This window comes from Mobula hypostoma, chromosome 7, assembly GCF_963921235.1.
Source record: "Mobula hypostoma chromosome 7, sMobHyp1.1, whole genome shotgun sequence".
NCBI lineage: Eukaryota > Metazoa > Chordata > Chondrichthyes > Myliobatiformes > Myliobatidae > Mobula > Mobula hypostoma.
Genome location: NC_086103.1, coordinates 129,495,886 through 129,522,240, shown reverse-complemented (window position 1 = coordinate 129,522,240; position 26,355 = coordinate 129,495,886). Strand labels below are relative to the sequence as shown.

At 40.1% G+C, this 26,355-nt stretch overlaps 1 protein-coding gene across 1 annotated transcript; it reads right to left on the bottom strand.

Moving 5' to 3' along the window:
• Positions 1–268: 268 nt before the first annotated feature.
• pdcl3 (phosducin-like 3) lies at positions 269–24,576 on the bottom strand. The gene is made up of 6 exons (XM_063053989.1): positions 24,457–24,576; positions 15,587–15,713; positions 9,510–9,600; positions 9,082–9,225; positions 8,171–8,379; positions 269–5,123 (listed from the first exon to the last, which is right to left on the bottom strand). Exons 1-6 carry the CDS (start codon positions 24,460–24,462, stop codon positions 4,987–4,989), a joined length of 714 nt encoding a protein of 237 aa, XP_062910059.1. The 5' UTR covers positions 24,463–24,576; the 3' UTR covers positions 269–4,986.
• Between the last annotated feature and the right edge of the window lie 1,779 nt (positions 24,577–26,355).

The window sequence follows — 26,355 nt, the reverse complement described above, 5'->3', positions numbered from 1 at the left end:
ACCTTAGCATAATACAGGCCAATCGGCCCATAACGTGTGCTAACCTTTTAACCTATTCCATGATCATTCTAACCCTTCCCTCCTACATAGCTATTTTTTTTTAAAAATCCATGTGTCTATCTAAGAGCATCTTAAATGTTCGTAATGCATCTACCTCTCCTATTACCCTTGGCAGCACGTTCCATGTACCCACCACTATGTAAAAAAAAACATTTCTAATCCCCCCCCCCCATACCTTCCTCCAATCACCTTAAACATTATGCCCTCTTATATTAGGTATTTCTATCAAGTGTGATCATTACATAATATACTATCACCTCTTTACAAAAAGGTAATTAAAAAGTCATTTGGCAATAGATACATAGCCTTTTGGAATCCACTTTTATAAGGGAGGTCACCGGTTAGTTTATTCCTGTTTAAAGATTGTTCAATTTTACAACATTGGCTTTTTGTAATTGACTGAGACTAGCAAATCCACTAGGTCTCAAAACAAAAGCTGACAAACCTATTTACAAATTCCACTGCATTTGAACAGAAAGACATGGTTCTTCCCTTCCTGCCCTATCCCAGAGATGATAGATGAAATAAGATCACAAAAAATTATGTACACTTCTGCTCACATATATCAAGTGTTATAAGTACAGGTAATAATTCTTAAATGAAAGGATGCCAGAAATTTCTAACCAAAATTAGATGGAGCCCATGAAAACATGTTGTTTCAAAATGGCAACATTTGAAAAAGATTGTTGGAATGAAATCACTCCCTGGATTTATAAATTTATTTCTGCACACCATACAACCTCTGATTTGGAGATTGATCTTACTGATAACAACTTATTTACAGAGCACTTTTCATATAAGTAGTGCAGTTCAAAGTGTTTTACAATGGGATAAAGTGCAAACATGAAAATAAAAGACAAAACGATGTTAGTTAAAAGCAAGGTTAAATAAATAGGCAGTATCAATGCCATCAATCCGTGCTGTTCATATCATATAAAAGAGAATTACAGAAAAATAGTTAAGTCCTTTTGCCAAAGTAAACTGTACTCTTTTTAGATCTTAAAATATTGATTTTTGTGATCAAGTATCTATTGACTCAGAAACCAATGGAAAGAGCAATTTTAAATTGCGTAGGCATAATTTGAAAAACAGATCATGGGTGACTATTAATGTTAAGTAAAAGATCTAAATAATTTATCAAAAAGAAAATAGTGACATAAACCAGAAATAGATTTGGCAAGTCTTTTGTTTTTAAATCTTTATGTAATAAAACAACTCCCATGATTCCAGTGATATTTGTTACTTCATTGCAAGGTAGTAGACTGAATATTTTTCTCAAAAGAAAACTAGTTGGCCCAAGAATCTTATACTTGTTCATTTTTAAATCTCAAGACGGCACCAATTATTCATCAGGGAATGAAATATATTGTTTCAGAAATGAGTAATTTCAGAAGATGAGTTTAGTTTTAAATTCCACTTCCCTTCTTAACTAAGATGGAGCAAAAGAGTGTGAAGGATCCGGAACATTATTCCGGAACAGCACACCAAAAACAATTCAACAATGTGAGAAAGCACAAGGGCTACCTCCTTGGACGTGAATAGCAAGACTTAAAACTTATGGTTAGTGAAATCTGTCAAAATTCTCCCCCTTGTAGCTTCAACTTCTGTGAAGGGATAGTTTCTTAGACACTTAGCAATTCAGTTCACTAACCAAGCTCACACAAGTAAAACAACAATGACATTTTGGTATAATTGAACAAAATGCGCTCACAATGAACACAAAATTGTTCTTGGCTGATGAACGCCAGAACTTTTTTCCTTTTCACATTGCAATTGATTTTTATCTTATTTCATTCCTGGAGGCACCAAATTCACTCTAAATGACTCCACAGATGGCTCCTAGCAATGACTTAAATGGGCATTACTTACACACAATCCCTGGTGTACGATAATAGGGTTTGGTTTCTGAGAACTGCTTATAATCTTGATTTTTGTTTTGTCGTCACAAATGAACAGAAACAGCGTGTGGGAAGACAAATCAAAGAAAACCCGATGGGACACAGGTAGGTGCTGGAAAAGCAGAAATCAGCCCTATTCACCAACTCCGTGAGTCTGCTCAGCATACACCGCTCTGCTTGGCTCGACCTAATTGCTTAGCAGAGTTGAAACGGGGAAATGCTCCATTCCCACCCAGCAAAAGATACTTCAGCCCTACAGAAGCTGGCAAATCCATCTCCACACAAACCTCTGAACAGACGGCACAGGGTTCAAATCACGAACATCACATCCAACGCATACAGCGACACGGTCAGGTTCCAACCTCACTGACCAACCGCAAATTATCCGACTTGCCTCACTTTTAACTGTGAACCTTAGCTGCAAGTAAGAGAAGGTTAACTTGTTTCAAGCGTTGTTTAAAAAAAATTCATCAGAAAATTTTTTTATAGCCATAAATTAATAAATCAACTCATTCATTTGTTGGGGTGTTCATAAGTCAAGTCTTTGTAAGCTGAGGAGGGCCCACATCATGAGCAGCACAGTAGTGTAGCAGTTAGTGCAATGCTCTACGGAGACAGTAAGATTGGGGTTTGATTCCCGTTGCAGCCTGTAAAGTTTGTATATTCTCCCCATGACCATATGAGCTCCCTGACATGCTCTAATTTGCTCCCATATTCCAAAGACATACATGTTAGTGGTAGTATGTTGTGGGCATGCTATGTTGGTGCCAGAAGAATGCAACACCTGTGGGCTGCTGTGTTGGTCATTAACACAAGCAACTCATTCCACTGCATGTTTCCATGTACATGTGACAAATAAAGCTAATCTTAATCTTTCTATGAGTATCAATGTATTAAGTCTCTCCCACTGATCTAGAGGGGGTACTCACATCACAAAATAAAATACTCTCTCCAGCAGGAATCATTCAATTTTGTTCCATAGTTGCTTCTTCCAGAGCAACCTGCTCTCCAACAACTGCACTGATCCATGGGACAATGCAATTCTGATTTACTGAAAAGACCAACAAATACACAAATTATTAAATGTACCAACTCCCCAAATATATTGAAGCACCACTGATGTCTGTTCGTTCTCAATTTCTGATAATGGAGGAAAGTGAATTGATCTACAGTTATATACATTATGTGTACAAATATGTTAAAGGGGGCTCTCTATACCATTATTCCACCAGTAAAATCTCCTTAACAGTACAATTTTTAGTGCGCATGAACTCCTTAAAATTGAGATTCACTATTCGGTGCATTCAACTATTTTTTTTGGGCAATCATTCCAGTCTAGTGGTCCTGAGAAGCCAGTGTTCGGACAACAGACTTTGGAAATTGGTACACTCCTTTCATTTGTTCTCTAACTTAATGTTGTTTTAGAACAAAATATCACCAGTAAAATAAAAAATTTAAAGAGCTTTTCCACTGAATAATAATGAAGATTTCTGAGTATTAAAACGAAAAGAACATTTCGAAAAATCATACAAGATTCAAAGGCCAGAACTTGAGTTCTAGTTTTTTTTTTAATTACAGCATTGAATATTTTTCACAAATTGTGCTTCTAAGTGAAGTCAGCATAACCAGTGCAAAAAAAAAGGGATTTTACACAAATTGCACTTGGCGTACTCTTTTAAAAAATGCCTAACACCATTACTTTTGAACAAATCATTCATCTTCAGGAGCTTGCAACAATTGAAGTTTTAGTCAGTCTTCAAGAAGGCCAAGTTAATCTTTTTTACTGTATACAAACACATTAATTGCCTATTTTTACGAGCTTTCTGAATGCACTATTTAAATTTCCCAGAAAGCTCATTGCTGTGGCTCAATTCAGCTGGAAACACTTTATTTAAAAAGTCATCATCAGTATTTTAAAAAGGCTACTCGGCAAGTATGATATCAAGTTCAAACACTAACCAGGTTTAGGCAACATCTGTGAAGAGATTGAAACTGCACAGAGAATGAAGGGGGAAGGAGTATGTGATATTAGTAGAGACCTAAAAATAATGAGCAATGCAAATAGTGGTGTTGCCATCTGAATAAGGGTGGCAAAAGCTCTTGAATAACAATGTGTCTGGAGAAATCTGAAATTACCAGAGGAATAGGGAAAATCCATCCATGTAGTAATCTTAAGAAAGTAATTTAACAATCTCCCATAAAAAGCTCAATCATCTGCATTTACATTAAGATCCAGACTATGAACTCCACTTTCACCCTATGTTATGGCAATGAATTGAATCATTTTGTTTAACATGTGTTGAGGTATTGGCATTGGACGGTATGTAAAGATTTTAAAACTAAGTGCCATCACAGGAAGTGTCCTAACTTTAAATAAAAGCTCATAAAACAAGAACCATTAAAATAACAATTACAGGTATCACCTAGCCAAATGATCGAGGACTTGTTATAGCATACAATGAGGTCCTTTGCATGCCTAGTTTACACCAACTATCAGGTAGCTTTATACTAATCCTACCTTAGGCCATTTTATTCTCCACACATTTTGCAATTTTTCAACCAGAGTGAAAGAACTAAAAGGGGGTCTAATGACAAATTCCAATATCCAACAGAATCTCCTTTGTGCTCTCTCTCCATTTACTTTGCAACTAAAAATGATTGACCTAAAATACTACCCATTTCTCTCTCCACAGATGTTTATACATATTTTCAGGTTTTATTTTGGATTTCCAGCATCTGCATCATTTTACTTTGAATGATAATGCCTTATTTCTCATGATAAACCCATCTTCCGTAATTAAAAAAAAGACTTTACCAAGTTACCACTTCAACATTTCAAATATTTTCTTAATTCATATTTTAAATTCTCATTCAATGTGTTGCCCCACTTTGCCAGTTAATTTTGCAGATTCTGCATTCACCAACAGTCAAGCTCAAGGAACAAAACAGGCACAGTTTGGGTACACTTTATATCAGAATTACTTGATAACAACCGAATCAGAAAATTTGTCCCATGGCACATCAACATCTAATCTTCTTCAGAATCACTGTCCTTTGGAGCATTAGTCCTGATGGATGACATCATTTTATCTTCAATCTGTTGTCTTGGGTTTTCCTCCAGTTCAGTTTTGATTGCACCAGAACATGACAGCTTCCACTCCAGTTCTTCAATAAAATATTTATGCAATGGGAAAGAGGAGCAATAAAAAAGTTACATCATTTAATTCAAATGCATATATCTGCCCCCAACCCCCACAAAAAGCTTCCCTATATTAGTTATGGCATAAAGTTATAGATTTACATTTTTCCCCATTGACAGAGCATCACAGTAAAGTCATCACCCTGACACAGTAGTGTCAAGAAAACAACCACTTCCTCAATGTTGCAAAAACAAAGGAGGTGGTTGTGACTACAGGAGGAACGGAGACAGGCTAACCTCTATTGACATCAATGGATCTGAGTTGAGAGGGTGAACAGCTTCAAGTTCCTCAGCATACTCATCACTAAAAATCTCACTGGCTGTGCATACCAGCTGTGTGGTGAAAAAAGCATAACAGCGCCTCTTTCATCTCAGATGGTCGAAGATGTTTGGCACGAGTCCTTAAGGACTTTCTACAGGGGCACAATTGAGAGCATCCTGACTGGCTGCATTATTTCTTGGTATGCGAACTGTACTTCCCTCAATAGCAGGACTCTGCAGAGAGTAGTGCGGACAGCCCAGTGCATCTGTAGATGTGAACTTCCCACTATTCAGGACATTTACAGAGACAGGAGTATAAAAAGGGCCCAAAGGATCACTGGGGACCCCAACCACAACTCTGCTGACTTTTATCTAATTACATTGCTGCCTCTAAATTTGAAATTCAGATGGATCATGTGAGGGCAGCCATTTTATTTTGGCAGAGTTTTTGAGTCAGACTGAAGCAAGTTTACACCAATTATCGGTATAGTGATCGACCAGCCACGGTAATTTAATAAATGCTTACATGATATTAATCTTCTTGCAACCTTTACAACTTTGCATACCCATGTTGTGTACAACTGGATATTTACCTTGTAAGCCTAGCTTCATATTCCTAATTCTTATGAGTGTGTGATTTAATCATAAGTTTGTGGCATTAAGAACTTACGATATTTTTCTGATTTGTTCTCAGTTTCACTCTTACTTAATTGTATGCATGCGTGCTGCCCGAATAAAGCACCTGGAGTTTGAATGCTACACCTGACTCCTGAATGGAGTTTAGATTACTGCTAAGTTGCATACTTCCTACTTCACACACAAGGAGAGCAGTACACTTGCACATCTGAAAGCAGATTTAACTAAAATCCCATTCTTAACTGTTAAGATTCATCTTGATCACATGTTCAAGGTATTGTGCTTCTTGAATTACCATTTTCATTGTATTCCAAGGTCCATATCCAAAATCATGCATCAACATATATATCCTCGATTCACTCACTCCATTTCGAGCAGTCCTGGTCTGCACTTTATCATTCAACACATTTGATGTTTCAGCTAAGGACTTCTTCCTTTCAGACACTGAAGATCACAAACCTCAACTGCACTTGAGCTCCCCTTGATCTTTCCCCATCTTCACTTCCCCATGTCTATCTCTTGCTGTGCTTCCACTTTCCCTCCTGATCTCTCCTATTCTCATTCTGAATCAGTAGTCTACAGTAAAGGGTCTAACTTCATTCTGCTATGTCCCACCAGGTATGAAGTCGAGCTCACCTGACACCTTCAACTCTGCTCATTTCTTTGATCAGAAATATTTAACCGAGCAAGAACAATTTCTCCCATGTCGAGAATTCATATTACACCAATACCCTTAACTGTAGCATCCGTTCTTAGCTAAGGGAACTCACATGGGCCCAAATTACACCCATGTCCTCATGGACAGTGGAGCAGAGTTTCAATCCAACTCAGGCCAATTTTCTACTACATGCACAGTCACATTGGTGCTGCTTCATGCAGGACTCCGATTTCATTGTTGCCTCCAACTTCCATCCTACTCGCCTTTTCACATGTTTTGTATCTGACTTTTCCCTTCTGAATCTCTCCAACTCTGTTTCACAAACATAAAAAAAAAGCAATACACCATCCGGCCTTTTGAATCTACTCTGCTATTTACTAAGAGTATAGCTAATTGTTTCTTTCTTGCATCTTGTGGTCATGGAATAGATCAACAATCTATATTCCTAACAAACCCAGACTTCAATACAGCCATCTTCAATACAGCCCTCCCACTCTGCTGCCCACAAGGACTCCATTCCTTTCTCCCTGTTTCTCCAGGTCCACATCAACTATTCTGATGACAAGATCTTCCAAACAGCAAGCTAGAGAAAAGCTGAACTATTATTGGTGTGTTAATTAAAGACAAATATTGACCAGTACCCTGAAAAACAAGCCACAACTCATATGGGGCCTGGTTTATTGGAACATTGCACCAAGTGTTGACTAAGGCTGTAATGAACTACGATTAAGAGAAAATTGAGTTTAGCATTCCATTTCATGAAGTTTATTACTTCAATTACAGATATGCAACATGCCTTTCCACAATTTAGTGACAAATTAAATAGCAAGTAAATGAGTAAATCACACAACAATAAATTGGGAAATCCAGAATTATTGAATGGATAAGTTGATGAGCTTCCCAAAAAGATGACAGCAATCTGGATGTTCATCTGAATAGTGGAAAGCATCAGATTCTGATTCAGAAGAGATGAAATGCTTATTAAAGTACTCCAGAGATGAAAGTTGGCATCTTTCGTTTTGCAATTTACAATTACAGTTCAGATTCAAAGCAAAAATGGTCAAATTTGCAATACTAAAAGAGGATGTCTAAAATTAATATTGTACTGTGTACACATAAAAGATAAGGAGGTAAAAAAAGATGAAGTTCATATTAGGTTCCTAGTGAACTGAGCAGAGGAATGAAGACCTATTGGAATGCTTCACAAGCCTTTCCAGAGGCAATCTCTGCTCTTCAGAGAAGTGGAATCATTCCGTGAGAGTAATGTTATACCCCATCCTCACTTCTTCTCAGGCAGATAACTGCTAAAATTTGGAAAATCAGATGTTCAGCTATTTTAGATCGAAAAATCTGCAAAAGATAGAGTTCACAACTTTCTCCAAATATAACCCATACAGCTTAATTGTTTAAATTTGGACAATTGTGGTTTTGCATAAATCTGTTCAGTTAATCACTTACCATCTTTTGTTAGATTCATGCCTCCAAATACCAAGGGTCCAACATACTGTGTCTTAATGTCGCCATCTCGGTAAATAAAGACTGTGGGGAGATTTCTATCTGGATAGTTGGGAATGCAGGTTGTGGATATAGCTTTGATAAATTTTGTCTCTGGGAACTTCTTTGCCAGTTCACTAAGATGCCTATTTATCAAGGCACATATAGGTATCCTGGTATATACAAAGAAACAAAATCAGAAAACTGCAAATCCTTAAAGCTACATAATCAACAAATTACGACAAATTCATTTTTCAGTTAAGGCTATGAGCTAAAGCATTAATTTTTAAAAATTAATTCTACCAGATTGTCACCAATGAGGTGCAAGCCGTGTTGAACTAAGATAGCAACACACATCAAAGTTGCTGGTGAACGCAGCAGGCCAAGCAGCATCTATAGGAAGAGGTGCAGTCGACGTTTCAGGCCGAGACCCTTGAACTAAGATAATTTATGTTGCATAAAGTTCAAACACCTATAACATGTACTGGTTACAGTCTGCAAGAAGAGGTTTTAAAAAGTGTCACAAAGAGAAACAAGTCCGTTGAGCTAAGTAGGAGAAAAATCAAGCTACAAACTCATACGTAATTGTCTAAAATACTCTGTCCATTAAATCTATATCAAAGAACAGAAAGTTATTGCCTTGTGTTATGATTTGGTTTGAATAAAGGGAGTACACCAGCAATTGTAGCTGTAGGCTACGACACAAGATTGATGGTTATTAGCAGCTTACTGTTCTTTGAGAGATACAGGCATTTTAAATAAGTATTATTTACTTTTAACCACCTCATTTTAGTAGTATCCAGGGATGGACTATACAAGCCAGCATTGCTAGAACATCCAGATCTTGAGAACTAAAACAAAAATCTAAAACTCACCCTTGTTTGTAAAGGTGCAGTATTACCCATAAGTCCTCACTAGCTTTAGTTACTTCCTGTACATACTCTGATCCAGAAATTTCCAAAACTTCTCCAAACACTTTCTTCATCTGTTTTGCCTTCCATTCGGCTAGTCTTTGTTGTCTATAACAGATTGAGTTATTAACCAATTAATTACGCTTTAGTAGAGAGAAAATACACCCAAACAAAAAAAAATGCATGTGATATATGATACTTTACCCTAGGATTGTCATGCAGCCGTGTATTTGGACACTTTTGATACAGCAACCTCATGCCCCCATTTAGTAAGGTCCAGCCCTGGACTTTACTAAATGGAGGCATGTGGTACCTATATCAAAAGTGCCTTACTAAAGGATGGATCTGCATTTACCGCACTCTTGCATAACTTTGAACATCACGTTGTTTACCTGTACATTTCAATGGCTCTTTCATCTTCCTCACCAAATTCATCTTCATTCTCTTCTAGCTCATCCAGAGTCATGTCTTCATACCTTTTAACTGAAGGAAAGTCATTAATCATACTGGAGATCAGGCATTCAAAAAGTCCACTAAGCCAGTTAGCAGTTGTAAAAAGACACTTTCATTGCAAACAGAAAGAGCAAACTTTATCATTCATAAAGGGAACAGTTAGAATTAACACATTTTTTTCTTAACAATAAAAAAATCATTAAATGATCAATTGTTATTTAGTTACTTGAGATAAGAGCGGCTGTGGATCTTAAGTCCCGCATGACTAAATTTCATACTTCTGATTTCAATTTAAATCCAACTCTCCAGACTACTGTCAAGTGAAACATGAGAGAGTGCCTAGCTAGCATTCTCCTAGCAAGCCCGACAGAAGCACACGTCGGTAACATGGAACATACTTAGAATAAAGTTTAAAAGAAGCAAGTCTAGGAAGGACTGGGCAGGACATATTGGTACAGGGATGTTCCAAGACTAGGATTTATGACCTTCCAGAATTAGATTTTCATTTCACAGCACTGCATTCCTTACCTTTCTATTTTTTTCTATGTTTCTATTACCTTGATACTTAAGTAATCAACTCAATGAACTATTCAAATCATTCTCTGTGGCTCATCATTTATGTAAATGCATTACAACTTCCACAATCAAAGCTTAATTGGATTTTCTCCCCCAAACATACATTTTAAAATGCATACATCTCAAAGGTGCTTTGGTGCAATTTCCTGGCCTATCCATTTGTTATCTACAGGTTAGGCAAAGGAGAAATCAAATTAATATATTTACAGGCTTGCACGATGTTGATGGTTCACCACAGAAAATAGCCCATGAAAATGCCGTTGAAAGCTAAATTAAGCAGGCATAAAAATCAGAATTTAAAAACCCATTGCCATGGGTCTGGAGGGCAAAGGCAAGCTTCGTTTCTTGACTGGCATTGTTAATGTAGTTAGGTTTTACAACAACCTGGTAGTTTCATAGTCAATGTTATAAAATTAACTTGCATGTTAGGTTTAATTATACTTTATACTTTATTGTCGCCAAACAATTGGTACTAGAACGTACAATCATCACAGTGATATTTGATTCTTCGCTTCCCACTCCCTGGATTACAAATATTAAATATTAAAAATATTTAAAACAGTAAAAATTAGTAAATATTAAAAAGTTAAATTATAAATCATAAATAGAAAATAGAAAAATGGAAAGTAAGGTAGTGCAAAAAAACCGAGAAGCAGGTTCAGATATTTGGAAGGTACGGCCCAGATCAGAGTCAGGATCAGTTCAGCAGTCTTATCACAGTTGGAAAGAAACTATTCCCAAATCAGGCCATACGAGTCTTCAAGCTCCTGTGCCTTCTCCCAGAGGGAAGAGGGACGAAAAGTGTGTTGGCTGGGTGGGTAGTGTCCTTGATTATCCTGGCAGCACTGCTCCGACAGCGTGCAGTGTAAATTGAGTCCACGGACGGACGATTGGCTTGTGTGATGTGCTGTACCGTGTTCACGATCTTCTGCAGCTTCTTTCAGTCTTGGACAGGACAATTTCCATACCAGGTTGTGATGCACCCTAGAAGAATGCATTCTACGGTGCATCTATAAAAATTAGTGAGGGTTTTAGGGGACAGGTCTTCTTGGCAGTGAACTCTGCTTGGTTGGACAAAGTCAGGTCATTTGTGATATTGACCCCGAGGAACTTAAAGCTTTTGACCTGTTCCACTTGCGCACCACCGATATAAATTGGGTCGTGCGGTCCGCTACTCCTTCTGAAGTCAACAACCAATTCCTTCGTCTTGCTGATGTTGAGGGATAGGTTATTGTCTTCGCACCATGCCACCAGGTTCTTAATTTCCTCTCTGTACTCAAACTCATCATTACCCGAAATACGGCCTACAAATGTTGTGTCATCAGCAAACTTATATATTGAGTTTGATGGAAACTTGGCTACACAATCATGGGTGTACAGTGAGTACAGCAGGGGGCTGAGTACACAGCCTTGGGGGGCACCAGTGCTCAGAGTGATTGTAGAGGAGAGCTTGTCCCCTATTTTTACAGCCTGGGTCCTGTCTGTGAGGAAGTTGGAGAACCAGCTGCAGATCTGAGTGCTAAGGCTCAGGTTCCAGAGCTTAGGAATCAGTTTATATGGAATGATGATATTAAAGGCAGAGCTGTAGTCAATGAAAAGGAGCCTTACGTATACGTCTTTATTCTCCAGGTGTTCTAAGGAGGAATGTAGGGCCAGAGAGATGGCATCTGCCATTGACCTGTTGCTCCGGTAGGCGAATTGCAAAGCGTCGAGGTTGACCGGTAGGCTGTGGTTGATGTGTGGCATATCCAATCTCTCAAAGCACTTCATAGCAATTGATGTCAGAGCCACAGGTCGATTGTCATTCAGGCATGCCACCTTGCTCTTCTTCGGCACTGGGATTATTGTTACCGTCTTAAAACACGAGGGGATCTTAGACTGAAGCAAGGAGCAGTTGAAGATGTCAGCAAACACTCCAGCTAGTTCGCTTGCACAGGCCTGGAGAACCCGTCCTGGGACGCCATCTGGGCCTGTCGCCTTCCTTGGATTTATCTTCAGGAAGGCCCTTCTAGCGTCCTCCTCGGTGACGATGAATCTCGATGCCACCAGGTCCGGTTCATCCGGAGGGGGCGGGACGCTCCTCTTCTGTTCGAATCTTGTGTAGAATACGTTAAGTTCGTCAGGAAGAGAAGCGCCACAGTTATTGATATTCCCAGCCTTTTCTTTGTGCCCAGTGATCTCATTTAGACCCTGCCATAGTCTACTGGCATCCCTTTGGTTAGCCTGGGCTTCCAACTTGGCTCGATATTGCCTCTTGGCACCCTTAATGGCTTTCCGGAGTTCACACCTGGATACTGTGTAGCGACTGGTATCGCCGGACATAAAAACCGCAGCTCTAGCCTTTAAAAGGGGCTTGACCTCATAATTCATCCAAGGTTTCCGGTTAGGGAATACTCGGATCGTCTTGCGAGACACACAGTCCTCCGTGCATTTCTAAATAAAGTCCGTGACAGCTGAGGCATAATCATTGAGGTTAGCTGCCGAGTCCTTGAATACTAACCAGTCCACCGATTCAAAGCAGTCACGGAGGACCTCATCTGTTTCCTCCGTCCAACGCGACACTACTTTTGACACTGTGACTTCCCACTTCAGTTTCTGTTTGTAAGCTGGGAGGAGGAGTACAGCCTGATGGTCCGATTTTCTGAAGTGAGGTTGTGGGACGGAATGGTAGGCATCCTTGACAGCTGTGTAGTAGTGGTCAAGTATAATCGGGCCTCTAGTGGGGCAGGAGACATATTGGTATAACTTTGGCAGCGCCTTTCTGAGGTTGGCCTGGTTAAAGTCCCTGGCTGTAATGAGCAAAGCCTCCGGATACCTGGTCTCAAGTTCACTGATGTTGGCATACAGTATGTTCAGAGCACACTCCACGTCTGCCTGGGGTGGGGGGCGGGGAAGAAATGTAGACCGCTGTCAGTATGACCGAGGTGAATTCCCGTGGCAGATAGTATAAACGACACTTCACCGACAGGTGTTCCAGGTCCGGGCTGCAGGAGCTTGTCAGTGCCACTGTGTCCGAGCACCACGCAATGTTGATCAGTAGGCAGACACCACCTCCCCTCGTCTTGCCCGAAGATACCATACGGTCCATCCAATGGATCGAAAATCCCTCTGGCCGGATGGCACAGTCGGGGGTGGCAGAGAAGAGCCAGGTCTCGGTGAAACAGAATACACAGCAGTTCTGCATCTCTATGCAGTAGGTGAGTCTCCCTTTAAGATCATCCACCTTGTTCTCTATGGCTTGCACATTCGCTAGTAGGATGGTGGGCATAGGACCCTGAAGCCCCTCAGCTTCAATCTGACTAGCAGCCCAGCTCTTTTCCCACACTTCCTCACTAAATAGTGCATCTTTCCAGGTTTCCATCGATGCAGTGTGTTGTTGTCAGCTCTTTGCGGTTGGTGGACACATGCTGCGGGGATCGATCGGCGGGTCGCGTCATCGGACACTCTGGGTCGGGCCAAGTAACAGGGGAGGCTCCGCTGCCACTTCCAGCTGCTGGGGGCCCGGGCTGTCGATTGGGTCAGGCCCCGAAGCCGACACCTAATCCCGGATGGCCGGGCTCCTGGCTGAAACAAGTCCTTAAGCTGAGTCACGGTTGCGGAGGCCTCCGCTCCAGCCGAGCCTTGGACTCGATTTCCGAGGTCGGCGGCGAAGGCCTCACTTCCGGCAGCTGTGGATGGCCACTAACGGGGCTTTATGGTGGTCGCTCCGGGGAAGCATCTGGGGCACCTTGAGGTCTCCGCCGTCACTTCCATATAGTTGTCTGCTCCGGAGAGGTGCTGGTTGGAATGGCCCATGTCTCCAAGTGCTCCGGCACGGTAGCAGACCGCAGGTCTCTGGGAACATGGTGGGCCTCGTTGGTCGGGTCCAGGTACGGTCCGGAATTTAAGAAGCAGTTCTGGTGCGGTGGTCTCCAGCTGGGTCAGTAGCTTCGCCAGGGTGTTGTTGATCTTGATCTTGCTAGATTGGAGGTTTAGAAGGGTTTCTCGGGTATAGGATAGTGGAGAGGGCAGTTTGCTCAGGAGAGCACGCGCAAAGTCACCAGTTGCCAGCACCATCTTTAACGAATACATCTTTAATTAATTAATTGGACACTAAAGAGTGGGGGAGGAGTGGAGGATTATAGTCCCATCACTTCCCCAAAAGACAGAGCATACAGAGAGTACAGGTCGTGCAGGTAGAAAATAGAGACAACAGTCTCACCATGGAATTGCTTATGGAACAAATGAAGATTTCTCTGCTCAACACGGGTTAGAACAAAGCAGAGGAAAAAAAAACTTCGATTTTCATCACCAAAATCAGTACAAAACTCTGAGAAGTGTGGGAGCGTAACAGCATGCTTTTAGTCAGTGTGTCTGGCAGATTGAGATAAGAACTAGTCCAACATGATGTTGAGATTATTATTTTAATTTTAATTTTAAAGATACAGCGTGGAATAGGTCCATCCGGCTCTTCGAGCTGTGCCACCCAGCAACTCCCAGTTTAACCCTAGACAAATCACTGGACAACTTACTATGACCAATTAACCTACTGCATGGTACATCTTTGGATTATGGGAGGAAAACAGAGCACCTGGAAAAAAGTCATGTATTCCACAGGGAAAATATACAAACTTCCTAGAGGACGCTGGGACTGAAGTCCAAACTCCGATGCTCCGAGCTGTAACTGCGTCATGTAACCACTACGCTACTGTAGTGCCCATGGAGTATGTAGCAGATGACTAAAAATCTGGAAACTAGCAGCACCAGTCATGACTATATGAACTATCCATGAGCTGCAGTAATATGCCAGAGGTTGCTACGACCATTGTAGCAAGATGGCACTAGCGAACTGCTGCAATATGCTGCAGGCAGCAGGAAAATGAACCTCAGGGTTGCATATGGTGACTCCTGCATGTACTTGGATATCAAATTTACTTTGAACTTTGAGACCTGACAGCATTCAGCCACTTGAATGGCAGCAAGAGCCAAGCTTCTGTGTTTGTTATGTCAAAGGTGGAAGCCTGGTACTTACCGCCAGATCCAGAAGGCTGGATCTATTCATTCAGTACCAGAACTCCAGTGATAGTGAACAGTCTGATTGGAAATTTCCCATTTATAAGCTAAGGTACAAGGATCCAAGATACCATTGAATTCAATGGGATTGCAAGCAGAATGCAAATTAGTTCTCGTAAAACATAGCATAGTTTTTAATTGTTTATTTTTTAGTTAATTTTTAAATTAGAAACATTTTGAATGCTAAAAGCACCTAAAAATGATAAATCACTTGCAGCATTTATACATAGCACATCCCTGCTCCTCAGTTTACCCGCTGTAAACAGGGTGCTAGGGCATTCCGGGAGCAGGGTCTGAATTGTGCCTTGGAGAACATGTCTGCCCCTGCATTCCAGGTTAAAAATACAGGTCAGTCAATACCAATCACATAAATTAACTCTTCACTTACCAACCGACTGCTGGTTCTGAATGATCTCCTCCTCCAGCGTCTCACGTTCTTTATCTGGATCATCTTTCGGAGGAAGGATGCCTTTTTTCCGCAAAATGTCATTCCACTCGGTGTCTGCATTTGGGTCCTAAAGACAAAAATAATGTGAATTAGTATGTTTTAGAAAAGAGTAGATTAGTGCACCTGAAAGAGAAAGACTAGTTTGATATTAACGTTGCCTACATGGCATGGCTGAGCTTCAGTGCTGAGGAACTGAGAAGGCCAAATTACAGCTAACAATTTTATTATAAAAGGTAAAATTACTACGAACTTAGCTGCAAGGACAGGTAAAATGTTAATTGACTTCTCTGGATTTAGAAAGGCAACACGCTCACAATGCCCCTATAAAATTATAGCACCTTTCCCTTGTGATCACTTACTTCATGGTAGTTAGTAAGGAATGATCTAATTCGATCTCAAAAGACTACTGTCAAACCAGATTGTGACACTACCTCATTTTTAATACAATGCTGCACTCCCCTCGAACAAAACTCACCCCAGGTGTGGAGTTCATTTTTAAATACTAAATGGAAATTGTTGAATTTACAGCAAACATACTCAAAGATCACGCAAATCTCAGTCAACAAACTGCAGTGTGCAGACAACACTAATTTAATGTTTTAAAAAAAAATTAGATACAGCATGGTAACAGAATTTCAGCTCAACGAACCCACACCACCCAATTAGACCCATGTGACCAATTAACCCATTACCCTGCATGTCTTTTTTTTAAGATTTTTAGATTATGAGGACACACAGTCCTCTTAGTCATTTAGTAATGCATGCATTAAGAAATGATACAATGTTTCTCCAGAATATCACAGAAACACATGACAAACCGACTGAAAAACTGACAAAAACCACGTAATTATAACATATAGTTTCAACAGTGCAAAGCAATACCATAATTTGATGAAGAACAGACCATGGGCACGGTAAAAAAAAGTCTCAAAGTCTCTCGAAAGTCCCATCATCTCACGCAGACGATAGAAGGAAGAAAAATTCTCCCTGCCATGAGCTTCCAGTGCCGCAAACTTGCCAATGCAACATCCTGGAAGCACCCAACCACAGCCGACGCGAATCCATCCGAAAACTCCGAGCCTCCAACCAGCCCTCCGACACCGAGCACCATCTTTGCCGAGCGCTTCGACCCCAGCCCCGGCAACAGGCAATAGGCAAAGCCGAGAATCTGGGGCCTTCCCCTCCAGAGATTCTCGATCACACAGTAGCAGCGGCAGCGAAGCGGGCATTTCAGAAGTTTCTCCAGGTGTTCCTCTGTGCTTGTCACGGTTGTCTCCATCAAATCAGGATTGTGCACGGCCCCTAGTTAACACATACGATATCATTCAGAGCGCCGCCATCTTCTCCTCCCTCCTTTGGGATGAGAGGGGAAACCCGAGCACCTGGAAAAACCCACAGTCACGGGGAGAATGTACAAACTCTTTGCAAACAGCGGCAACTATGTCGCCTACAGTGATATTCATACAAGCTCAAAAACCAACTCCAAGATATTGATGACTTCTTTGAAGCAACATTAAGTATATCACATAAATTCCAGCAGCTATAATGAAATATATACATACACACACACACACCTCAGATATTGTTATATAATATATAATACAATCTCTGCAAAATCCGCTAAATAGGAATAATAAGTGAACCAAGATTCTTGCTGAAGCCAACATTTCAGCATTAAAACCCCAACTACAGTTCATCGTTTCTGTGAGCAGGCCACATTGTTTATATGCACAATAAGAGACTCGAAAACACTTCGGTCTCCAGACTGGACAGATGAAGAAAAGCAATGCTCTCTCTAACTTCTTGAGAACTAATGGTTCATCTTTCAAAATGGAGAAGAGCCTGGGATGGTCTTGATAAACTCAAGTCCAAAAGGAACACAAAGAGTTCAAAAAGTGGAAGGGACACTTCACCTCACCACAGCAATGTACGGAAGGTCTCACACTGGTGTCAGTCAACACAACTCAAAACCAGTGTAGAACCAAGACATCCTTGATTCTTACAATGGATTGTTACAATATCACACTTCATATCTGACATTGCAAGCTATTCCACAATACGCATCCTATTGTCCAAACATATTGTAATAAATGTGTTGTCTCTTTCATGCAGAATCCACCATCTGAAACAGGAGATGGTGGAGACAGAACTTAACCTTGAACACTTTTTGACCCCCTTTCCTCCCCCAAAATAGGAGGAAAAGTACACCAATCACTAGACCAGGTAGCATTGCAGCCACAGGCATGTGGCAGCAGTGACAATATTGTAAAGTAATTTAATCATGTCCTATGCTGTTTTTCCCTTTTCAATACTTCATGGAGAACTACAGGTATTTTTTTAGCCAGAAACGTTTTATTTTAAAGCTTTTCTCTTTCTGTTCTTGAGTTTCCTCTGAGGCAAATGCTTCCTCATCCCAAGATACTCTTCATTTGGTGTCAGAGGCTCTCAACACCAAATGAAGAGTTATTCACTTTATTTGGTGTGGAAGCCTCTGACAATATAAACGTTTGCATGATGGCATAATCAGTAAATAATGGCCAACAGTTCTCAACTTCTCAAAGCCTTTCTAGCTCCTATAAACACCCCAACATGAGGTGTACAGTAATGGAATTCTATCTACTACTTGACTAGTGTACTCAAGAATCTCACCATAAACCATATGCCACCCTCTCCAACATAGTGCACCGTGACTACAGTATACAAGACTGCCCACAGCAAAACAAAAAACAGCAGAACTGTTGTAATGCTCTGTAAGGTTTCTCTGCAGCAGCAGTGTTTGGGTTGCAACTAGAGATAACAGGGCTTTGGAATGTGCGCCATCCAGTAAGAGGAGTGCTGTCTCTTTCTTGTGGGTCTGAGAGAAGGTATTCGCAGGCTTTTGTTCGTTGGTAGATGGAGAGAGAAGGTGCCGGATCGGAGGACTGAGTGGACGTGGAAAGGGGTCGGGAGTTGACCACGCCCAGGGAAATCAATAGAGAACTAACGGACGGGAAAACTGTGAGCTCCAACGTGTGCATTAAGACTGTTTCATTAAAATGGGCCCTTTCCTTTTGGTTTTCTTTACTAACCCTCTAGTTAAATTAAGTATAAAGCTAAATCGTTTGAGTGCATATGATGTACTGTTTGTTATTTTGCGGTACTGATTTGTAAAAGGGGAAAATATCATGCAGCATCCACACAAACAAGATTTCATAAGTTTGGTGGGCTGGACAGCATCTTTCCCTAGACTAACACAGCCCACAGAACCTGGGGGTTACACTGTTAACAACATTCCCCAATCTTGATCACATAGACCAAGGGTAGGCAACCTATGGCCTGCGATCGATATTTCCTTATTCTGAGTGTTTCACGCAACCACACTGATGGACATACATGGAGTCTTGTTACACTGGCCCCAGGTTCCGTTTTGTTCCAAACCAAACACTGGTATATACCAAAGATGGGAAGGCAGACTACCTTATTAATATTTTCCGTGCACACGCCGGTTTTCAGATGGAAACAGCGTCACTGTGTTTTAACAAGAAATCCACACTAAATATTCAGATATTTACATGTGCTACAATACTTGTTGAATAACTCGTGTTTCGAAATAAAATCAAAGAAAAAAAATTCCAATGGCAATGAATGCGAAACGCAGGAAGGTAGACACTGAGTGCCGAAATTTCCAAGACACTTGGACAATAGATTACCTCTTCATCAGGCAAGCTGGGAAACCAGTTTGTCTCATTTGCCTAGAAAATCTTGCTGTGAAGAAGGTGGCAAATATCAGGCAACATTACGAAACCCATCATAACAGAAATTTTAACAAGTTTACTGGGCAAGCAAGGAAAGATGAAGTTGAGCGAATGAAGACTAGTTTCGGAAAACAAACATCATTTTTTGCCAAGAAGAGCAGTGAAAATGAAGGAAATACCCGTGCCAGCTACAAAGTCGCAAAACGTATTGTGGAAAAGATGAAGCCTTTTACAGATGGAGAGTTTATCAAAGAATATTTACTGACAGTGGTGGATATTGTTTGTCCTAAAAAGAAATCTTTATTTGCATCTCTCAGCCTGTCAGCAAGAATGATCACACGGCAAGTTAAGAAATGTCAGCAGATGTTAAAAGTTGTTTAAGGGATGCCTCATTTAAATAACTTGAATTTACAACTTCAAGGGAAAAAAAATCAGCTGATACATGAGATGTACGGTCATATTGTGGCCTTTGAAAAAAAGCTGCAATTGTGGGAGAACCAGCTTCAAAAAGGAAATTGTGCACATTTTCCCACTTTTCAAAAAGTAAAGCAGAAGATCCAGGCACTTTTGTGAATATGGTCCAAGAATTGAGAAAAGAGTTTTCATCTCGTTTTGCTGATTTTCGCTTGCATGCAAATGAATTCAAGCTGTTTGCTACTCCATTTGATGTGGAAGTGGACACATCAAATGGAGTTTTCAAATTTTTCAAATGGAATTGATTGAGATGCAGTGTGATGACATATTGAGATCAAAATTTCATTCTGAAGATGTGTCAGTGCGTGACTTCTATAGAAAATATATTCATCCAAGTGGGAAGTATCCTAACTTAGTGGACCATGCAAAAAAGATGGCATCATTGTTTGGCAGCACTTATCTGTGAGTGCAATTATTTTCAAAAATGAAGCACACCAAGAACTATTTGAGAACAAGATTGACTGATGCTCATCTGGATATTGTCTTGCTCTTGGCATCAACAAGTCTGACACCCAATATTGAGAAGCTTTCAAGCAACAAACAGCATCAAGTTTCACGTTGATTTATCGACTGTTTGCATTAAAATTTTCTTTTTTATTATACTTAATTTACCACCACTCAATGCATCATGTTCATACGTTTTATGTTTAAAGATTCTTTGTGTCCTTTCAATACATTCAAAAGATGCCTTGATTGAAATAAATTGCAACTAAACTGAGTTCTTTAATTACTAATTGGCATCCTTGGTTAAGCACAAATGATTTTCTAGCATGCGTTATTCATTAATTTGAGGCAAAACATAACAAGATGTATTTAAATGGATAATTCCCACTATTTCAAGTTTTTTTATAGCATTTATCTGGCCTACCGTCAGCTCATTGATATGCGATCCAGCCCACAGAGGCGAAAAGATTGCCGACCCCGACATAGACGGACAAGGGCAGTAAAGACTAAAACATCTTATTCTCTCCAAGTTCCATTTCAAGTCACTCACAAACCAGATTTGAAAGTATAAAAGCATTCCTTCATTTCCAGAACAAAGCTGTGGAGCTTCTTCCCCTTTCCCTACTGTCGAAAGCAGGTTCAAGGAGAAAGCCGAATTTCACTCTGGGGGCAAATAGTGATGAAGTTTTAACATTGATGACCAAATTCCTTGAAATGAATTTCTAAATTTCTGAGTCATAATATTTATCTACTGGCTTCATCTCTCTGCCTTAGTTCCAGTTGTGAGAATGGACAACATCTAATGTGTCTGTTTCAAATACAGTTGCTCTTTACTTTCTCACACACTGTGATTTCAGTTATTTCAAACGTAACACATTGTTAGGGTCAGTTTTTCCTTGAATCATCATCCTGAGATTAACTCTTAGGATGAGCCACAGGTCATCAGTGTCCAACAAACATTTGTCTTCCATTAGTATTGTCATTCATTCAATTTTACAACACTTAGCTGGAGTTAGTCAATCAAACACATGATTCTCTTCTGTCTCCAACACCAGCTGCATTTAAAATGAGCTGTCACAAGCCTCTAGGGATGAAATACAAGGATTCTTTACTCTCTCCTTATCTAAACAGTGTATTCCCTTTTTGAATTCCTGGTTGTAGACTGCTCAGATTTAAATTTCTTAAAAAAAATCTATCATTCTTCTACACTCTGGAGAATACAGGCTTAGTCTACTCAATCACTCTGCATGCATCAAACTTACCATCCCAGGAACAAATTTTATATCTCCAAATTTTGAAACAGGAATTTACGTCGCTATGGGAAAATCTTTGGTATGGATGATAAATAGCTGGAACCCAAGCACAAGAACTTGATTGTGCTCCAATAGTCACAGTTTATCAATCTGAGAAAGACATTCTTCACTTACTGTCCAATAACCAAATCACAGCTGATCTTATAATTACTCCCAGCTCCAAGTAAAACTAACTGTATCTCCCAGTCCATTACATTACAAATGATAGTACAAAAAGTCACCATTTACAATATGTGAGGACTTAATTATGTTGCCAATAATAGATGCTTTATTAATATGAGTTCTATTGCTTAAGACTTAAGAAAAATCAGCACTATTATCAAACAATATCATCCTTTCGTGAAGGGTTACTGACGTCTCAGGATACCATTTTCCAATAGTTGCAAATCATTTGCAATGCTGATATTATTATTTATACCGCGTATGCCCAATAAAGGGCCTTTCATGAAGGATTACTTCACTGTGAATGACTGTCAAAAATTGCAACAGGCACTGAAATTGAAGACTATATGGCTATGGAACAGAATGTATATTCCTGTGATAACACTGCATGGAAATTGTCCCAATGGAGTAAACACTATGATTGGCAGTCAGGCAACATGACCAGTGTGATGGAGGTTACAACAAACACTCCAGAAGCAATGCTTCATTCAGAAACATCAGCATAATTTTTTGGTACTCCTTTGGTTCAATAAATACTGACATTAGCAAAGAGGTCAAACTCCCCTTTGAAACAGACATAATATTCCAGCCAAAAAAAAAATCAATGCTCCCAGTATTCTGATCTACATTACATGAAAACAATGGATTTGTTTCCATTCTCAGTTTTAAACACTAAGATGTCACTGCTGCCAATAATAGGGGGCAAAATTCTGTCTGTATCAAGTAACAAAGGCTTGAAGTTACAATTACAAAACCTGACATTATCCAATTCCTAAATGAAAGTCAATATAGAATATCCAGAACTCTTTGAATTAGCAATATAAATCTTACTGCCATTCAAGCTGTCGGAAATCAGCCATGGTAGAAAGGTGGAACTGATTCCATAGGCTGAGTGGCTTAATTCTGCTTCCTTGTCTTATGGCCTTATATTTAAGTAGTGGTTGAAGCAGGAACATTAGCAACATCTAGACAAGTACATGGATAGGAGAGGTGCAGAAAGCTGTGTCCAAACGCAGGCAGAAGGGACTTGCTCGCTAGTCTACAGTCAATGGATATATTGGGGTCAAAGAGCCTGTTTCCATGCTGTATGATTCTAATTCTACTATCCACACAAGAGTAAATTTTCGGCAACTAAAACGTTTTAAAGCAAATCGAGAGGAAACAGAAATTAGAGGAACAGCACCTCAAGTTTCACCTGGGCAGGCTCCAACCCGGCAACAATTGAATTCTCAAGCTTCTAGTAATTTCCCTCCTCCCACCACCATTGTATTCCTTTCTCCTCCTCATCCACCTGGCCCCCATGACCCTCTGTTCTTCCGCTCCCCTTTCTCTCTGCACCTGCCCATCACCCATACATTCCTCCCACCAGACCCCTCTACACCTCCTTCTCCTTATTCCATCATCTTCAGCCCTTTGCTTCCACCCATCCCCTCCCAGCTTCTGATATCATTACCACTCCTCCTCCACCTACATATCTATCACCCGCCAGCTTTGCTCTGCCTTTATACTAGCCATCTCCCTTCCTTTCCTGTCCAATTGAAGGGTTTCAACCCAAATTATCAACTATTTCCCTTCATAGATGCTGCCTGACCCAATGAGTTCTATCAGCATTTTGCAAGATACTCCAGATTCCAGCATCCGCAGTCTCTTATGCTTCCAAGGTAGATGGAACTTCAGAAGGAACCTCAAAATATTCTTTCTAACATTCATTCCTGGGGTCAAAAGCTTACATTAACATGCAAATCTGATTGGGATACTGCAGCTAAATTAAGATTTAGACTAACAAGATAGCTTGATCTTGTTATTGTGGAAGATGGGCTGGTATCTTGTTCATTTTGAGAATAGTCATAGTCATACTTTATTGATCCCAGGGGAAATTGATTTTCGTTACAGTTGCACCATAAATAATTAAATAGTAATACAACCATAAATAGTTAAATAGTAATATGTAAATTATGTCAGGAAATAAGTCCAGGACTAGCCTATTGGCTCAGGGTGTCTGACCCTCCAAGGGAGGAGTTGTAAAGTTTGATGGCCACAGGCAGGAATGACTTCCTATGACGCTCTGTGTTGCATCTCGGTGGAATGAGTCTCTGGCTGAATGTACTCCTGTGCCCAACCAGTACATTATGTAGTGGATGGGAGACATTGTCCAAGATGGCATGCAACTTGGACAGGATCCTCTTTTCAGACACCACCGTCAGAGAGTGCAGAATGCAATAAGCACAAACAGTAAAGCACTTTCCTCCAAGTTTACTAGAAAGGTGGGTCTACATTTTAAAAATACATGCTTCCTTCATGTTAAATGACTCATCTATAATTGTACATTTCTATACATTAAATATGAAGAACTGTAGATTACTCAACTTAAAATCCCAGTGTATACACTTCCATTTAATTTCAACTTTACATGCACAGATCCATAAAGGGGAAAGAACAAAAGCGCGACTTTATAAAGAGATCCTTATTAATTTAAGAAAATAGCCAACAAGTCTCAGGCGTCAAAAATATTGCAGAATACACTGCAGTGCAGGGGAGTTAGAGTTTGGCCGCTTTTCGGCCCGGGGTATACATCAATATGAATAGAAACAGTTGATACATGACATTATCAAGAATACACGTCACTCTTACTTGTCGCTGTGTACGATTTAAACAAATTGCAGAAAGAGAGTGAGTTGCTGACCTGCATGCTGTTGGAATATGTCTATCACACAAGCCAGGGCGGCCCTTCCGGAAGGTACATTCGCTGGTGCCCCGGAGGACGCGCTTTCACTACTGACCGGTCCCCAGCAATACCCACACAAACGATAGTTATTTTTCTGGTGGTGCAGGGGATTTCTTTTAACGCTGCACAGATTTCCGGTTTCTGACGCTCCGTTACATGGGATGGCCCTGCCTATAACATTTCCTAATGAGGGAATAACTGAATGAGTTGTTGATTTGCTGTCGTGCCTATACTTCCTCCCGGTCCAGCAGCTTTAGTAAATGACTGATACTCACGGATTTCCAGCACTTCATTATCTCAGTTAGTTAGAAGTGGATATACTGTCTGCTCATCTGCAGTGTATATCAAACACATGGTCCAGCATTCGACCATGTAAGTAAAATTGGATAGCTATATGGACAGGAAAGGAATGGAGGGTTATGGGCTGAGTGCAGGTCGGTGGGACTAGGGAGAGTAAGAGTTCGGTATGGACTAGAAGGGCCGAGATGGCCTGTTTCCGTGCTGTAATTATTATATGGTTATATAGGTATGTAAAGAATCTGAAATAAAGATATTTTAAATAAATTATCATTTGTGATTTTTAATTGGACTTACTTTCCACATTCGGCTGATATCGACACGTGTATAGTTCAAATTCACCCTTTCATTTGTATCCCGAGTGTAAGATATGTGACCTTTAAGGCTATGTCCACACTACGCTGGATAATTTTGAAAACGAAGCGTTTTCTCTTCATTTTGACCCTCTGTCCACACTAAAACGGAGATTTTCAGAAATGGTCTCCAGAGTGAATAAATCTGAAAACGCCTAATATCCGTTGCAGTGTAGGTGGGGTAACCGGAGCTTTTTAAAACCGCTGTCATGACGACTTCTTCTTGAAGAAGAAGAAGTGTCTAATGTGGACGGAGATATTTTGAAAAACACTTAGTGTAGACGCCTGTCGTTTTTACTCGAAACCAGCGTTTTCAAAACTATCCGCTGTAGTGTGGACGTAGCCTAAGAAACTTTCCTCATGCTCCATGTTTTATTCGTCAGCTGACTTATAATACAGAAGGAGCCCATTTGGCTCATGAAGTTTATACTAGCTCAGGGATCGGCAACCGTTTTGCCTCTGGGCCGAATCGCATATTAATGAGCAGACAGTGGGCCAGATAAATGCCCTAAAATACTTGAAATATGGGAATTATCCATTTAAATACATCTAGTTATGTTTTGCCTCAAATTAATGAATAACGCATGCTAGAAAATCATTTGTGTTTAACCAAGGATGCCAATTAGTAATTAAAGAACTCGGTATAGTTGCAATTTATTTCAATCATGGCATCTTTTGAATCTATTAAAAGGATACAAAGAATCTTTAAACATAAAACGTATGAACATGATGCATTGATTGGTGGTAATTAAGTATAATAAAAAAGAAAATTTTAATGCAAAGTCGATAAATCAACGTGAAACTTGATGCTGTTTGTTGCTTGAAAGCTTCTCAATATTGGGTGTCAGACTTGTTGCCAAGAGCAAGATATTATCCAGGTGGGCATTAGTCAATCTTGTTCTCAAATGGTTCTTGGTGTGCTTCATTTTTGAAAATAATTGCTCACACAGATAAGTGCTGCCAAACAATGATGCCATCTTTTTTGCATGGTCCACTAAGTTAGGATACTTCCCACTTGGATGAATATATTTTCTATAGAAGTCAAGCACTGACACATCTTCAGAATGAAATTTTGATCTCAATATGTCATCACACTGCATCCCAATCAAGTCCATTTGAAAAATTTCTGATGCAGTGTCCACTTCCACATCAAATGGAGCAGGAAAAAACTTGAACTCATTTGCATGCAAGTGAAAATCAGCAAAAC

What these genes read in the sequence shown, in the direction of transcription:
- pdcl3 (XM_063053989.1), bottom strand. An exon ending in TCAGAACCAGCAGTCGGTTG is followed by an intron (nt 9,601 to 15,586) that starts GTAAGTGAAGAG and finishes ACTTTCCTTCAG; the next exon opens with TTAAAAGGTATGAAGACATG. An exon ending in AGAGCCATTGAAATGTACAG is followed by an intron (nt 9,226 to 9,509) that starts GTAAACAACGTG and finishes AATCTGTTATAG; the next exon opens with ACAACAAAGACTAGCCGAAT.